Genomic DNA, 15,801 nt, shown 5'->3' on the forward strand with positions numbered 1-15,801 from the left:
AGTTTGGAGTTCACTGTCCCACACAAAGTTAATAATTTGTTTGAATTGCCTCCAGTTATTTTTGGTATCCATACTGGTAGGGCCTGAAATAGCAAATGAAGTTTTGGTAACTAATTCATTTTTACTGCTGCTTTATGGCCAAGCTAAGCCAAATGTAGTTTTTTCCAAATCCAGCAAATTGTTTTTCAGAATATGAATAAAATGATTTTCAATTAGCCAAGTGAGATTGAGAAGTATTGACTCCTCAATACTTTGTTTGGATCATAAAACTGCAAATGTATCTTGTAAATAATAGATTCCCCCCCCCCCCATATAATATTTCAGATTTAGTATAACTAATTCCATAGCCTCATATCACTGAATTCATTAATTTCTTATGGAACATAAATCATAGATTGTACTGCATATCATACCATTCTATGTTCCATCTGATTAGTTTGAATAAAATACTAGAAAAGAGCAATGTTTGATTCTGGAAGATCCTGTACTTCTAACAAAAGAAACTGCAAAGCTTGAGGTAACTATTCACTTAAAAATAATGAAATCTTTCATTTTGATAACTTAACAAGTATGTTCATTCCTTGCTAATTTCATTATTTGCAGATAAGTCTTAATTCTGCATAACTGAATGTTACTATGTGATCACCTACTACAGTTGCTTTTCTAAAATATCAATACTCAAACTGAACTCTTTCTGTATAAAGAAAAAGGAGTACTTGTGGCACCTTAGAGACTAACCAGTTTATTTGAAGTGAGCTGTAGCTCACGAAAGCTTATGCTCAAATAAACTGGTTAGTCTCTAAGGTGCCACAAGTACTCCTTTTCTTTTTGCGAATACAGACTAACACGGCTGTTAGCCTGAAATCTTTCAGTATACTGCCTCCTAGCTATGTACATTTAAAGTAGCATTGAAAACTCGACTATAGTTTTGTTTTACCATCTGTTACAACTTTTGTATGTTGCTTTATTGCACGTAATACAAATAAAAGTAACTAAAAATCATTTCATGTTTTAAAATACCAATTTCTAATTTCAACAAAGAGTGAACAAAAAAGAGGAGTTGAGAACAACCTTGTCTGGTGGTTCCTCATAGATGAATGTCTTTGGCGTATACCTCATTAACTTTTATTCTAGTGGAGAGAGTAATTTATCCAAGTGTTTATATTGCCCATTGTTGGTAGTCATGTTTTTAGGAAAGATCACTCTACTTTCTCAAAGGCCTTCTTAGCATGTAGTGATACCAGTAAATTTTTGTAAATTCTGTACATAAATATTTGTATCCTCCTAGTGCCTAGAAGCTCCAGTGATGGACCAGGACCCCATTGTGCTAGGTGCTGTACAAACACAGAACAAAAAGATGGTCCCTGCCTGTAGTGGGTTAGCATTAGCCCCTCCCTCTCTGGGTCAGTGGGAGGCCACTCCACCTCACTAGTCGCAGGGCGTTGTGCCCAGGTGGGGGAATTGCTGAGTCACTCTCGGCTTGTAGGTCTGGGCAGCAGTCCGGGTAGAGCGATAAGCCGTAATCAGGGCAGTGAAGGGTCAGTGGCTTGGACCTGTACTCAGGGTCGAGCGGCAAAGAGACAGTAAGTAAGCCGAGCCCTTAATGGGCTGGGCCAGTACAGAGTATGGGCAACAAGTCCTTTGGGCTGAGGCAGAGCACCCAAACAGTCCAGGGGAGCTCAGGCGAGAGTAGAGCCTAGTGCCCTCACTCGGTGGACTGTAGGGCCGTCCTTAAGATTTATGGGGCCCTATGCAGTATTATTAAACTGATGCCCCTATGCCTGATGGCAACCTGGCTTGCAACCCGGGGGGGGAGGGACGAGGCAGCAAAGGATACCAAGCCGCCCATCCCGCCTCATGGTGGTGGAGAGCCAGTGTTCCCTGCAGAGACCCCTGTACCCTCTCCCTCACACAGAATGTGCAGCACCAACGCATTCAGCTCTGAATATGGCCCCTGCCTGAGGAGGCTGCAGCGTGAGCTGGGTGTGTGGGAGCTGACCTGCTCTTACCTGCTGTCATGGGCAGTGGGTGAAGCTGCTGCTTGGGGAGACTAGCTCCCCAGCAGCCCACCTCTTCTGCCTGTGGCCCTTCCTATACTCCACCCCAGGCCCCACCCTCTTCCCACTGTCTCCCTCCTCTCTGCTCACCCTCTTCCAGCCAAATCCCTGAACCCAAATGAAGCAAATGACATGGGCCCGGGGGGGGGGGGGGGGGGAGAAGAGATGAGAAGAAAACCACACACCACTCTTCTGCAAATTCTTTCTAAAGAAAATGGAGCATGTTTTCTACTGCATACCAGTTAGTGAAGACTGGCTATGCAGAAGGTACCTAATTAAAAGCACTAAACATGGGAATAAAAAAGGTCAGTCACAGGTTTTTTGATATACCCTGAAGTTCGTCAGATTTATTTGCAAAAAACTTTGTAGCAAGGGCAAGTCAGCTGTCTTGCTGACTACAACATTAAATATTACAGAATACATGATGCAGCTCTTCCCTGTTTTACATTTTCTTAATCAGTATTTCTAAGCTGATTTTATATTTTAAATGTACTCTTAAGCCTTCATAAAGTAATCATTCCAGAGTACTACATATTTAACTCACTGAAACAGACATTTTAAATCAGTCAGAGGTTTAGTGTTCATAGCTTTTAGAAAAAACGAACACTAATTTACTTTGTGTGATCTCTATAACAGTAGACATGTTTATGAAGTTTCACCAACTTTAAAAAATGTTTCCAAAGATTTTAGGCATAACAAAGCATTTGGTATCTTTAGTAAGGTACTGATTTTGCTGGAGGGTTCTCTCAAAACTAGTTCATCAAATAGTCAGAGGTAAAGACAGGGAAACTCATTTGTCCAGCTATCTGGAAGGAAAGGGGTGTTGTCCCTTTAAGGGCTCTCCAACAGCGGAGTGAAGACAGAAAGGGATGGACAGAAAGACATTGGAAGCAAGTTTTTTGTACTACAGTAATTAAAATTAGTGTATTTTAGATAAGGGTGGTCTTTTGAAGGATTTATTTAAAAAACTATGTCTGAAGATCCAAGCATTTAAGGCTAAAGATGAATACTCAGATTGTGCTTCTAAAAACCTATGCAAGGTTTTTAGAGATGTAATTTTATAATATTCACCAACACACAGATGAAATATTTTTAAAGCAAATTTTAAACTAAGGTCCTGTAGACTAACATGTTCTGAGTAAATATTACAGTAATGCACAACTGTTTGTCAGTAAATTCAGAAACTGACAGTATATACCTGGGGGTTGGCAAATGCCTGTTAAATGGCTTCATTACCACTTGAATGCCTCTTTAACAGTTTCAATGTTGTGCTAATAGGTCTGGCAGGCTGAAAAGCTTTTTCACTTTTAAGTTACTCAATCCCTGGAGGAAGGCTCACCAGGCTGCAGGAAGGGTCAGAACAGGGATAGGAAGAGGCAGGAGGGTGGACACTAAGACCCTGGGGTGCCCCAAATTTTCAGGTGCCCTATGCAGCTGTGTACACCTAAGGACAGCAGTTAGGTGGCAGGGGTGATGCAGGCCTACCCAACTCCACCACATCCCAGCCCAGGACCCTAACAGTGGTGGAGGAGTCTGCCACTGGGTATCCTCCTGCAACACACTGACTGGGTTGCAGGCCAGCTCTCAACCTGATGGTTGTCTAGTTTCCCCAGGCAACTTCCTATCTCCCCATTGGGGCATACCTGGGTCTATAAGGGGATCTCTGCATTGTCCAGGTAGAAGGCCAGTAGTTGTCCCAGCAACTCCTCCTTGGCATGGTAAGCGTGTGGCTTGGGCAGCATTGGCCAGTCCTCAGCACCGCAGGGGTCCATGGCAATCTCCCAGTTCGGGAGCAGGCTGGAGACATCTGGCTCCTTCAGCGGCTGCAGCCCAACTGAGCTTGCAGACCCACCTTTTGTACTTCCTGTCCCGTCCACTGACTTCTGGTGGGTGGGGTGAGCACAGCCTCACTCCGCACACCAGGGATCTGCAAGTGGCCCCACCCCCTCTCGGTCAGTGGGAGGCCACTCCACCTCACTGCCCCGCCCCAGACAGCTTACCATTTAAGTATGAATTATTCTTTTGACTTGTCTAATGGCCATGTGGCACAATTTAAAGAGGTAACAAACAAAAGAGATGGGCCTAGAATAGAATAGGCAGCGCTGAGGATGTGTAAAAGAAAGCACCTGCAAGGAGGCTGGATTCACAACTTACCATGTCTCACTCCAAGCCACAGAGACTGAAATCCCCTCTCACCACTATGGTGGAAGTACACTGAAAAGGACACTGTGTCAGGGGGAAGTTTGCCATGGTGCTACCCTGGCAGCACCAGTAGTCTGGATAAATGAAGGACATGAGTCACCAGAACTGCCATCTTTTACTACATTTACTTTAATAATAAATAAAAATAATAATACTTATGCTAAACAATCTGTTCCTCCAGATTGGAAGAAGAGCTCTGCATACCTGAAAGCTTGTTTCTTTCACCAACAGAAGTTGGTCCAATAGAAGATATTACCTCACCCACCTTGTCTCTTTAAAAAAGGAATATATTTAGTACATAATAATATAATGTTACACTTTTAAAAACCCTTGCCTGTGCTTTTCTTGAACAGAACTTTAGATATACTACTAACTTCTACAGCACCACAGGTGTGCATGGCTTTTCATAGACAAAAGCCCCAAGGAGCTCAAATCTGGAGCCCTTACTTCACAGGAATTACTTAGGTGGCACCGTTGGACACAAAACAACAATGGATGTTATTGGGTGGTGGGAGGCTGCAAGAATTAGTGTTACAAAAAGAGATTATATATTCCTCAGAGCTGGGGCTTTATCTTTATTATTATGCCTGTAGCAAGGCAATGACTCACCAGCACAGCACCACCTGCTGGTTGTCTCAGGAATTAGCTCTTTCCAGCCTTCAGAGCACCCTCTGCAGGCCAGTGTCTCAACTGCCACCCACATCCATGTCCATGTCCCTCCCAGACCACAGTGCACTTTACCCTAGGGTTCTGCCCCAGCAGTACTCCCACACTCTGGGTCTCCCCTCCCTGGGGATCCCCCAACCCTCTAAACTCACCTTGCCTCAATGGCTACTGCCAGTCATCATCTAACCCCCACCCACTGGGGCAGACTGCAGTGTAATGACCACTCATCATTGGCAAGGGGTTAGGACCAGCTGCCCCTGCCTATTCCCAGGCTGCCCCTCTACAGCCCCAGTACCTTTCTGGCCTTTTACCAAGGCCTGCAGGTTTACCAGGCTGGAGCTCCCCAGCACTGTTCCACCTCAGGTACCTTGCTCCCAGGCAGCTAACCCTTCTCACTCCAGAACTAGAGTGAGGCTCCTCTAGCTTCTGGCCCACAGCCCTCTTATAAGGGCCAGCTGTGGCCTGATTGGGATGTGGCCCCAGCTGTGGCTGCTTCCCCCAATCAGCTTAGCTGTTCCCAGCCACAGCCCTCTGCAGGGCTGCTTTTACTATTGGCTCTGCAGGAGTGGGGCAGCTGCCCCACTACAATGCCCAACACAGTGGATATCTGATCCTCAGAGGGCCTCAATACAAATAAATAATAACAATGAAAGGACACAAGAGAAACTATTGTATGTCTCCACCTAGTCACTTCTATTTGGTGTGTCTTTAGAGTTGTTTATAAAGGGTTTAGAGACACTTTTTTCTTTCTTTGCCCCCTTCTCCTCCTTTTAAAAAACAAAGTCAGCAAATGACTCATTTGAACAAGCAAAGTCTGGCAAAAGGGCCTGGGTCTTAGGTTGGGAGGTTGGGGCTGGAGGCAAACTGAGTGGAGTGAGTGAGATGCCCTGTCACCTGCCCCAGCTGGCAGTCATCCTCTTACATACATCTCTGGCTGGACAGCTAAACTGTGGATTCCATGTCCAGCTTTAATATTGAATGAGAAGGGACAAAATTACAGGTCAATAACCAGTCAGTAAAGGAAAGTAAGAAGTCAGAGGAAAAGGCAGCAAAGAGGTAACAGTGAAAAAAGAGAAAGATAAATAGTAAGATTACTTTTCCCTCCACTTGTCAGCCAGGATTGGGTGTGGTGACATTATTCTTCTTGGCTCTTGTATCATTTTATTTCCCCCATAGGGTAGTTTTCCAATCTCTCTTTCTCCCTAATTGTAAAATAAATTATGAATTGTGGGTGAGAGAGGCTGTATCACATCCACTGGGATCTGATTACTAGTCTTGCTCCTGAGTGACAGCTCAATCCTAGTGTACAGTGGCATTCACACCATTTCTCCTCCGCCTTACTCGAAGTACACAACTAAGTACTCTCAGACTAATAGCAAAGGCAGCACGCAGGCTGAGAGAAAGCCACTCGGGAAGGAAAAGTTTAAAGTAACTGGCATAGTTTTGGCTTGAGGGTTAACAAAAGGGCTAGGACACAGGGGGTGGGAGGATCTGATTGCCAGTGACTGGTAATTTCAGAAATCAGGGAGAGGGAAGATGCAGGTCACCAGAATCAGTAAACGACTAGTGTGAGAGAACAAATAGCCCTCCATAAACTTGGGCTTCCAGCTTATTGGAGAGTTTGCTCCAAAAGATGCCAAGCCATTGAGTGTCCAGGCACCTCCAACTGCTCAAGTGAGAACATCCATACACCAGGGACAGCTTCCAAGTAAGTAAAATGCAGTGGAGGGATGCACATAGATTTGGGGCTGGGGAAGAAAGTACCTGAAACATTTTTAAGGGGACCCTGGGATTCAGTGAAGGGAGAAAAAGGTTCTCTCTGCAGTGTCTTGTGGGGTGTTGCATATGCATTAAGTTTGCATTCACAGAATGAAGCAGATCAATTTCATTCCAGACCAGAATGAGATGTCTGAGGGCAGCCTGTCAGTGGAATCCCTGTTGCTTGCTGACCAATCCAACAGCCCAGCAGAGGAAAAGACAAGAGCAGACAGCTCTGACACAGACCTAGAGATTGAAGGTGAGCATTTGCTGGCCACACTTCCAACTAAACCCTTTCCTTCACAGTCAGTGCAGCACCTATTAACAAGAGATTAATATAAGAAGTGGAGTCCCTAAGCAGGGACCAAGGACACTGCCCTAGTAGGAATCCCAGCACCCTTCCTGTTTTCCAGCAGTTTGGGTAAGAAAAGGGTGGACTTCTCACCAAGGCCTCTGTCTCCAAACCATGCTGGTAGAGCCCCTCTTATCTTTAGAATCATTCTCTGGCTAGTGGGTTTAGCCCTTTAGCTAGTAAATGTCTGGTTAATCAAACTCTGCTCACATTTTTATATATGGCAAAGATATCTGGAGCCTAGGATCGGTACTTTGTTAATGTACTATAAATTGAAAGGAGAAAGAAAGAAAATTAAAAACCAGAAGAATCAAAGTAAAAGGAGATGTTTGGGAGAGTCCTCAAATATAACTGGCAAAAGTACTTTAACTAGAGTGGAGTTTGTGCTGAGGTTAAGCCTGGCAACTCTTGGGCTGTCCCAGTCTCCCCCATCATCACAGTTGAGGGGGAGAGAACATTTCACATGATCCTAATCTCTCCTTCCATCAAATTGCAAGGCCAGCGCTGAGCAAAAGGGAGAAATGCACAGAGATTCTTACTAGCTTGACTCTTCGGGGGGTGGGGGGTGGGGTTGCTTGGCTCATGTCTTCTAGCCCTTCCTCATGAGGTAACCTATGGACCCCAGCAAGGAATCAACCAGTTACCTCTGCAGGTGAAGAAATAGCTGCAGTGATGGGGGGAAGAGAGATGGGACACTGAGTACACTGCTCACAAGCCTCCTTTGTTTCTGTAGACACCGAGAGATCCTTTGCAACCATAAAGGGTGCAGAGCTATATTTAGAGGCTTGCAAACTGGTGGGAGTGGTGCCTGTCTCTTACTTCATTCGGAACATAGAGGAGCCTTACATGAACCTGAACCATCATGGTCTAGGACCCAAGGGTGCCAAAGCCATTGCCATCACACTGGTGGTGAGTACCTGATCAAGGATGGAAGTAGTGTCAACTCAAAGCCAACAGGCATACTGGGCCTCTCCAAATGTTGGAGGCTATTATTTAGTGTGGGGGGGGAGGGGTGGGTAAATCTACTTTATCCTTGTAGGAGCCCTGAGAAACCCCACCATTTCTAACCCTCTACACAGAACATAAGAACCACCATACTGGGTCAGACCAGTGGTCCATTTAGCTCAGTATCCTGTCTTCCTACAGAGGCCAATGCCAGGTGTGTAAGAGGGAATGAACAGAACAGGCAATCATCAAGTGATCCATCCCCTGTCATCCACTCCCAGCTTCTGGCAATCAGAGGCTAGGGACACTCAGAGCATGGTATTGCATTTCTGACCATCTTCGCTAATAGCCTTTGATGGACCTATCCTCCATGAACTTATCTAAATCTTTTTTGAATCTATTATAGTTTTGGCCTTTACAACATCCCCTGACAATGAGTTCCACAGGTTGACTGTGTGTTGTGTAGAGAAGTACTTTCTTTTGTTTGTTTTAAACCAGCTCCCTATTAATTTCATTGGGTGACCCCTGAAATTTCTTGTGTTATGTGAAGGAATAAATAACATTTCTTTATTCACTTTCTCCACACCTGTCATGATTTTATAGGCCTCAACCATATCCCCTCTTAGTCATCTCTTTTCCAAGCTGAAAAGTCCCAGTCTTTTTAATCTCTCCCCATATGGCAGCTGTTCCATACCCCTAATCATTTTTGTTGCCCTTCTCTGTACCTTTTCCAATTCTAATATATATTTTTTGAGATGGGGCAACCAGATCTACATGCAGTATTCAAGATGTGAGCTTACCATGGATTTATATAGTGGCATTATGATGTTTTCAGTCTTATTATCTATTCCTTTCCTAATGGTTCCTAACATTCCGTTAGCTTTTTTGACTGCTGCTGCATTTTGAGCGGATGTTTTCAAAGAACTATCCACAATGACTTCAAAATCTCTTTCTTGAGTGGTAATAGCTAATTTTTAGAGCCCATCATTTTGTATGTATAGTTGGGATTATGTTTTCCAATGTGCATTACTTTGTATTTATCAACACTGAATTTCATCTGCCATTTTGTTACCCAGTCAGCCAGTTTTGTGAGATCCCTTTGTAGCTCTGCTTTAGACTTAACTATCTTGAGTAATTTTGTACCATCTGTAAATTTTGCCCTCTCACAGTTTACCCCTTTTCCCAGATCATTTATAAATACGTTGAACAGTACTTGTCCCAATACAGGCCCCTGGGGGACATCACTACTTACATCTCTCCATTCTGAAAACTGACCATTTATTACTACCTTTTGTTTTGTATTGTTTAACCAGTTACTGATCCCGAGAGGACCTTCCCTCTTATCCCATGACATCTTACTGTGCTTAAGAGCCTTTGGTGAGGGAACTTGTTAAAGGCTTTCTGAAAGTCTAAGTGCACTATACCCACTGGATCACCCTTGTCTGCATGTTTGCTGACCCCCTCAAAGAATTCTAATAGATTGATGAGGCATGATTTCCCTTTACAAAAGCCATGTTGACTCTTCCCCAACAACTCGTGCTCATCTATGTATCTGATCATTCTGTTCTTTACTATAGTTTCAACCAGTTTTCCTGGTACTGAAGTTAGGCTTATTGGCCTGTAATTGCCAGGATTGCCTCTGGAGACTTTTTTAAAAATTGGTGTGCAGTTAGCTATCCTCCAGTCATCTGGTACAGAACATGATTTAAGTGATAGGTTACATATTACAGTTAGTAGTTCTGCAATTTCATATTGGAGTTCCTTCAGAACTCTTGGGTGAATACCATCTGGCCCTGGTGACTTATTACTGTTTAATTTATCAATTTAATTTATCAAAGCTGTTGCAGCCACTAAGCTTCCAATCAAAAAAAGGAACCTCTTTGCTGACTGTAGAAGGGTCCTACAGGCCCCCTCAGGGCCTGATTTTCCAGCACTCCTACCCCCTACAAGCCCAGGAAGTAAGACAGCAAGATTGATACCCCAACCCTGGCTCTCTGCTAACCACTGGGCAGACCCAGGGAGCCTAAGATTGAGACTGGGAATTGAACCTGATTCTCCTATAACAGCAGTGCAGAGCATGAATCACTTGGCAGCTACACCACTTAACCAAGTCTCTTTCATGTCCCAACACCCTCAGCCCCAGCTCTGCCCTTTTTCATTGACCACAGTTATGTTAGGCACAGTTTCTGCAGTGCCTTATATGGGAGGTATACGGGGACTGTGTAAATTACACCGAGGACATTGCCCATTTCACTAACATTCCAGCAATTCTCTGTCTCTCTCTGTCTTGTTTGGGCTGTTTTAGTCCAACACAACCATCACTCATCTGGAGCTGGAAGATAACTGGATCCTGGCTGAAGGAGTCATGTGTCTGGTACAGATGCTACGAGAGAACTGCTACATTCAAGAGCTGGTATCCAATTTTCCTCCTAGTTCTAACACACTGGAACATGGCAACATAGGAGACATACAAGCTCCCACCATTTGTCATCTCATCCAGTATCCTTCCTTACTGGGTCAGACCATTGATCTTTCAGGTCTCGTAATCCCACCTTGTGCTATACCAAATCGTACAGTGCATTTTTAATATAAAACAATAGTATCTGCCTCAGATTTTCTGCATAAAATATCTGAGGAAATTTTGAATTTTCTGAGTTTCAAGAAAATCAGTTAATTAGTTTCCAAGTTCTAATTGCCTCCTCACAAAAAAATTCACATTCTGAATGTCATAATTTTTGTGCCCCTCTAGTTTAAAAAGTACAAGCCGCAGAAAAGCAAAATAGTGAGAGCATGATGGGCTCCCCAGAGCTATGGAATTATTTAGTTAATTTGCAGGAACAAATGACTACCTTCTTTCTCATAAACAAATCCTTCTACAGTATGGTTAGCCAATGGAGAAAATGTTCTGTATCGGAGATTTTCATGCTCCAACAGGGTGTGTGGAGGCCCTTCTGAACAGATTAAGAGAGGAATACAAAATTACTTTTTTATATATGCTCTGAGTAATGTTTCCTGTATCCAAAATTGGGGCATATGGAATGGATTTTGTAAGGCCTTGGGCTTTGTGCGGCATCAAAGATCTTTGACAAAGTAACTGCTGGTTCATTGAAGACCAAGACCTCAGTGAAGTTGTTGGCTCTGGAGTTTTGCTCCTATTACAAAGGTGCTGGGGTTGCACATACAAGTATCAGAATAGAAGGAAACCTCTGGTTTTAATTACTGTCTAAGAGTGACCCTGCCTGACTAGTGCCTCTGTCCTGCTGGTCTTGGATTCTCTTAGCCTTTCTTGCACATTCAGCCACAAACAACACTAAAAGCAGCTCCATTCTGGGGGGTTTTCTTTTCATATACTTGATACTTCCCTTTCAGAACATCTCCAATAACCACATAGGCACAGAAGGAGCGGAAGCCATCTCCAGGATATTCCTGGATAATATTTCTTGTCTCCGGGCTGTTCAGCTCTCAGGTGGGTCCATGCATTCTAGGAAGAGGGCGGGGGAGGAGTTTGATATGATATTTTTCACTTCTATAACTCTTCTCATCCTGAAAGCACATTATAGACTATGGGCCAGATTCTGCTCTCATGTATATGTACTCTGGTGTAAATGCAGAGTAACTGCACTGAAGTCTAGATTTATACTTATATTTATACCAAGATAAGGATCTCTAAAATACAGCCACCTCTGAGCAATTTAGGTGCGGCCCTCAGGCAATGTCTGAGTGATCTGTGGATCCCAAGACAACACTAGAAAGGAGGTCAAAAGAAGAGAAAGTGGGGAGGTAACCTCTTTCAACCCTATTTGTTCTTCACCATTATGGGATGCCATTCCAGCCAGCCCAGAAGATTCTCCCAGACACAGTGCAATGTCACAAAGGAGACCTTTGGGCTCTGTTAACACATGCTTTTCCTCTGCAGGAAACAACTTTAGGGAGGAAACTGCCCAGTACTTCGCCGAGGCACTACTGGTGAGTAACCTGGCAGCAGCAGAGCCCTGGGCCACCCCCTCCCCAGCAGCTGTGTTGCGGAGTCCTGGGCCACCCCCTCCCCAGCAGCCGTGTTGCGGAGCCCTGGGCCACCCCACCCTCAGCAGCAGCAGCAGCAGGGCCCCAGGCCGTCCCACCCCAGCAGCAGCATGACCCCAGAGCGCCCTCCCCCCCTGCCCCCGGAGCAGCAGCATCCCCTGGAACCTCCCCCACAGCAGCAGCGTCTGCGGGAGCGCCCCCCTTCCCCAGCACCTAAGATTTAGTTATGGGGTATTTTTAATAAAAATCATGGACAGGTCACAGGCCATGACTTTTTGGTTATTGCCCGTGACCTGTCCATGACTTTTACTAAAAATAGCTATGACAAAATTGTAGCCTTAATTAAGGGCTCTCCCCATTTTAAAGTCCTTATTTACTTGGTTTGATTCCCACCTTTTAGTACCCAGATGATTTCCTGACATAATTCTGAGGAGTGCTTGTCACTTGCTTTAGAAAGGAGACAGGCTCGGAGGACATGGAGAAGTGTGTACCAGGTTAATGTTTTCTCAGGACAGCTGTTGGTTCTGGCTAGGAGATGAACCCTCTGGAGTGTGTAACAGGAGTACAGAAGGTGATTTTGGGAATGCAAAGCTTTCAAGAAACATAAGTGGTCTGATTTAAATCACTTTGAAAGTCACAAGTGAAAAGAAGTTTAGTTCCTTTCTCAATTTAGTCTCTATCACAAAAACCATAACACAATTTGGCTTCGCTGGACGTTTCTGCCCAGGATCTGCATTTGTAACATGAAGTGCTATTGGTCAGGAATGAGGCACATTGGTATAGGTGGAATATGGGGACCAAACTGGAATAGCAGGGGTGTGCTGCAGAACAGGACTGGGTCCATGAACAGAGCTGTGAGAGTGAAGTTTGAACAGCATTTGTTGTTACTGGGCCTAGCTGCATAAAGTCCTTTTGACTCCTCTGTTTCATGAGGAAAAAATACCATGTTAAAAGACTGACAAACCTGCTTTGTTCTGGGAATCATAATTCTCTGTCTCCATGCTGACAAACTGCTGTGCACTAGAATAGCTGAAAGCCTATATTTCATTCTCTTCTGGGGTCTTAAGATGGCAGCTGACTGCAGCTGGATGGAAGATCTGATTCTCTCTGTACCATTTCTCTCCATAGGGCAATTACCGAGTGAAGGAGCTGGACCTCAGCCACAATGAGTTCTCTGAGAAGGGAGGAGAGCATCTGGGACAGATGTTGGGTAACTCCACTCATTACTTCCACGGAGCCAGCTGGGCGGTCAGTACAGGCACCCTTTCCCTTAGAGACCTCTGGGGGCCAGCCCTGATGCAGAAGTGAATCTACCACTTTTCTTACATTTTACAGCAAGAAGGTTGTGGGGCCTGATGGCTACTGTAAAGGACTGGGAGCCAGGGCTTTAACCTTCCTGGTTGGGCCATTGATTCACCCTTAATTCCATATCACTTTGGGTGACTCTCTCAACTTCCTTGGGGCTGAGACTTCTCAATCTGCCAAAATCCAAATCTCAGGTGCTAATAGTATCACAGGGAAAGACCTTTACAAATCTCTCTCTTTCTCTTAGCATTTCTGCCTATCACAATGGCCCCTTGGCAGCAAATGTATGCTTTTTAACCACACAGTGCTCTCTTAAACTATACTGAAATCCTTTCTTTGGTCCAAATAACACTTTCATTTTCCTGATTCAGTGTTTCCACCATCATGGATTTACTGTTAAGATCAGCCCAGATCTTTAGAAGACCGATAAATTCAATCCTGCAATGAGTGACAAGGGACTGTGTTTGTGCTTCAGTTAATCCAGTGGGAAAACGGGGTCTAAAGATAAACAGGGGCCCTCACAGAGCAAGCAGAGGCTGTGTCTGAGCCCAGCTTTCATGTGGAAATAAATTTCTTTACTTCCAGCTCCACTGAGGCACAAAATGAAAAGATCTTTGCAAAAACATTTTTAATCGTTTTTTTTTTAAATTGGGCAAACCTGCCAGGGTGCTGAGATCCAAACTGCTGTCCATGGAGAATCATCATAAAATCAGATAGGAATATGTTGGCAGCCAGCCTCTTGCCCCAATCAGAGGTCATTTTCCAACACTGTAGCAGGCCTCCTCTCTCACTAATGGATTCACACACAGCACTAATGGATTCACACACATCCTACCCTGAGTAAAATTGCCACCATGTGCCATGCTTTGCAGCTGGACTGGCACAGGCACACATACAGCTGTGCACATCTGACACAAAGGGTTGAATTTCTATTTGCTTGCTAATCAGCTGCAGGCAGAGTGCATCTTGCTTTTTTGTGTATCTAGAAAGTAGAATCCCACCCATCTGTTACAGAAAGTGAGCATCCACTGGTATTAACCATCTCCCTTCCCTCACCCCTCCAGTGTAATATGCTCTTTGCATAAGCCAGAGAACTGTGTTCTTCTGCCTCCTCGAGCTGAAAATTACACCTCCAGCTCAAAGTGGAGACGTACCCAGCATCACCAACATATTCTCTGCTCTTCAGATTCTCTGGTGAGCATGGAGACTCTGGCTAGAGTTAAAACAGAGACAGGTTTCACCTGCTGCAAGTCAGTTCATGTTGTTGATGGATCTGTAGCAACCCTTTGTCTTGGTCTCTTAGCAATGGTTTGGTGGAGGAATCGGCTCTGGAACTTAAGCTGCTCTTCAGGGCATCTCTGCTTTTCCGATCAGGTTGATAGCCCTCAGAATGTTGCTGAGCCTGCCCTGCTCCAAGAAGCATCTGGAGCATAGGCTATTTCACGCTCTCCCCTTGTACAGGGCACCCTTGGGCCTCACAAGACCAGCTACCAACTCAGAGAATTCCACTGCACTCTGTCACCGTTCAGGGCAACTGCACCTGTATTTCCCCTCAGAGGTCCAACAGGCCTCTCCCAGGCCTCCAGCTCCCCAGCTGTTGCCTTTCCTGTATGCCACTACATTTTGACCGAGGTACTTCCAGGTAGAGACAGGCTGCCCAAGCACACTTGTTTGCTTTCTCTTCAGAGATGGTTAACGGTGTGACTGCCCAGAGCTATAAGTTACCATACAGTTCTTTCTGAGCAAACCTATTTGATTCTTAAGGTCAAAGCGTTACAGACAAAACATTAAAAACAATAAAAGAACCTACACGCATGCTAATAATTTTATCAGAGATCACCCGAACCCTTACGTGGGCTCTGGCAGGAGTAATTCTTCAGTCTCCATCAGGGGTTTTCTTGTGGTTTCAAATTCATCACAGCTTCAGCTCATAACAAGCACAGTCATAACATATTTAGTCCACCCTTTATACAGTTCAGAGGTCTTTGATCTGGAATTTACAGGAACAGGTAATTAGTAGACAATGGCTTTTCCTCTCCAGACAGGGCTCAAAAGGGTGGATTTCAAATAGGTGATTTGCATTCCCCTTAATCCCAGGTACTTCCTAGGAAATCCACTCTACATGTATTATTCCAAAAAGCCCTTTGAAATTCCTAATCCTTTCCATAGAGGGCATTAGTCAGTCTCCTTAGAGAAATTACATACAATTTCCCACTAACACATACACAACTGCACGTTTAATATAATGGACCACAAAGGTATTGAACCTAATTTAGTAAGGTTTAATTTAAATCAATAAAGTTCATTCATGACATTGCAGGAAATTGTCAGTCTGTCACACACACCTTACAAGAGGAGTATTTGGTGCTCAGGCCACTATCAGATTCCCACTGGAGGAAGGGGCAGTGATCCCTGGTATCCCTATCATGTATCAGTGACGGGGGTGTTATTAGTGGGGATGGCAGCAGTAGTGTCAAGTGTGGAATCAATATG

The 15,801-nt window shown here is 44.5% G+C and overlaps 1 protein-coding gene across 1 annotated transcript in view; it reads left to right on the forward strand.

Moving 5' to 3' along the window:
• The first annotated feature begins 6,794 nt into the window (after positions 1-6,794).
• Positions 6,795-15,801, forward strand: part of LRRC74A (leucine rich repeat containing 74A) — a 29,335-nt gene continuing 20,328 nt past the window's right edge. The window contains 6 exon segments of the mRNA XM_074957125.1: positions 6,795-6,942; positions 7,769-7,944; positions 10,286-10,393; positions 11,350-11,446; positions 11,897-11,946; positions 13,132-13,213. Coding sequence (XP_074813226.1) covers positions 6,795-6,942; positions 7,769-7,944; positions 10,286-10,393; positions 11,350-11,446; positions 11,897-11,946; positions 13,132-13,213 — 661 coding nt within the window.

Source organism: Natator depressus, chromosome 6 (assembly GCF_965152275.1).
Source record: "Natator depressus isolate rNatDep1 chromosome 6, rNatDep2.hap1, whole genome shotgun sequence".
Taxonomy (NCBI): domain Eukaryota; kingdom Metazoa; phylum Chordata; order Testudines; family Cheloniidae; genus Natator; species Natator depressus.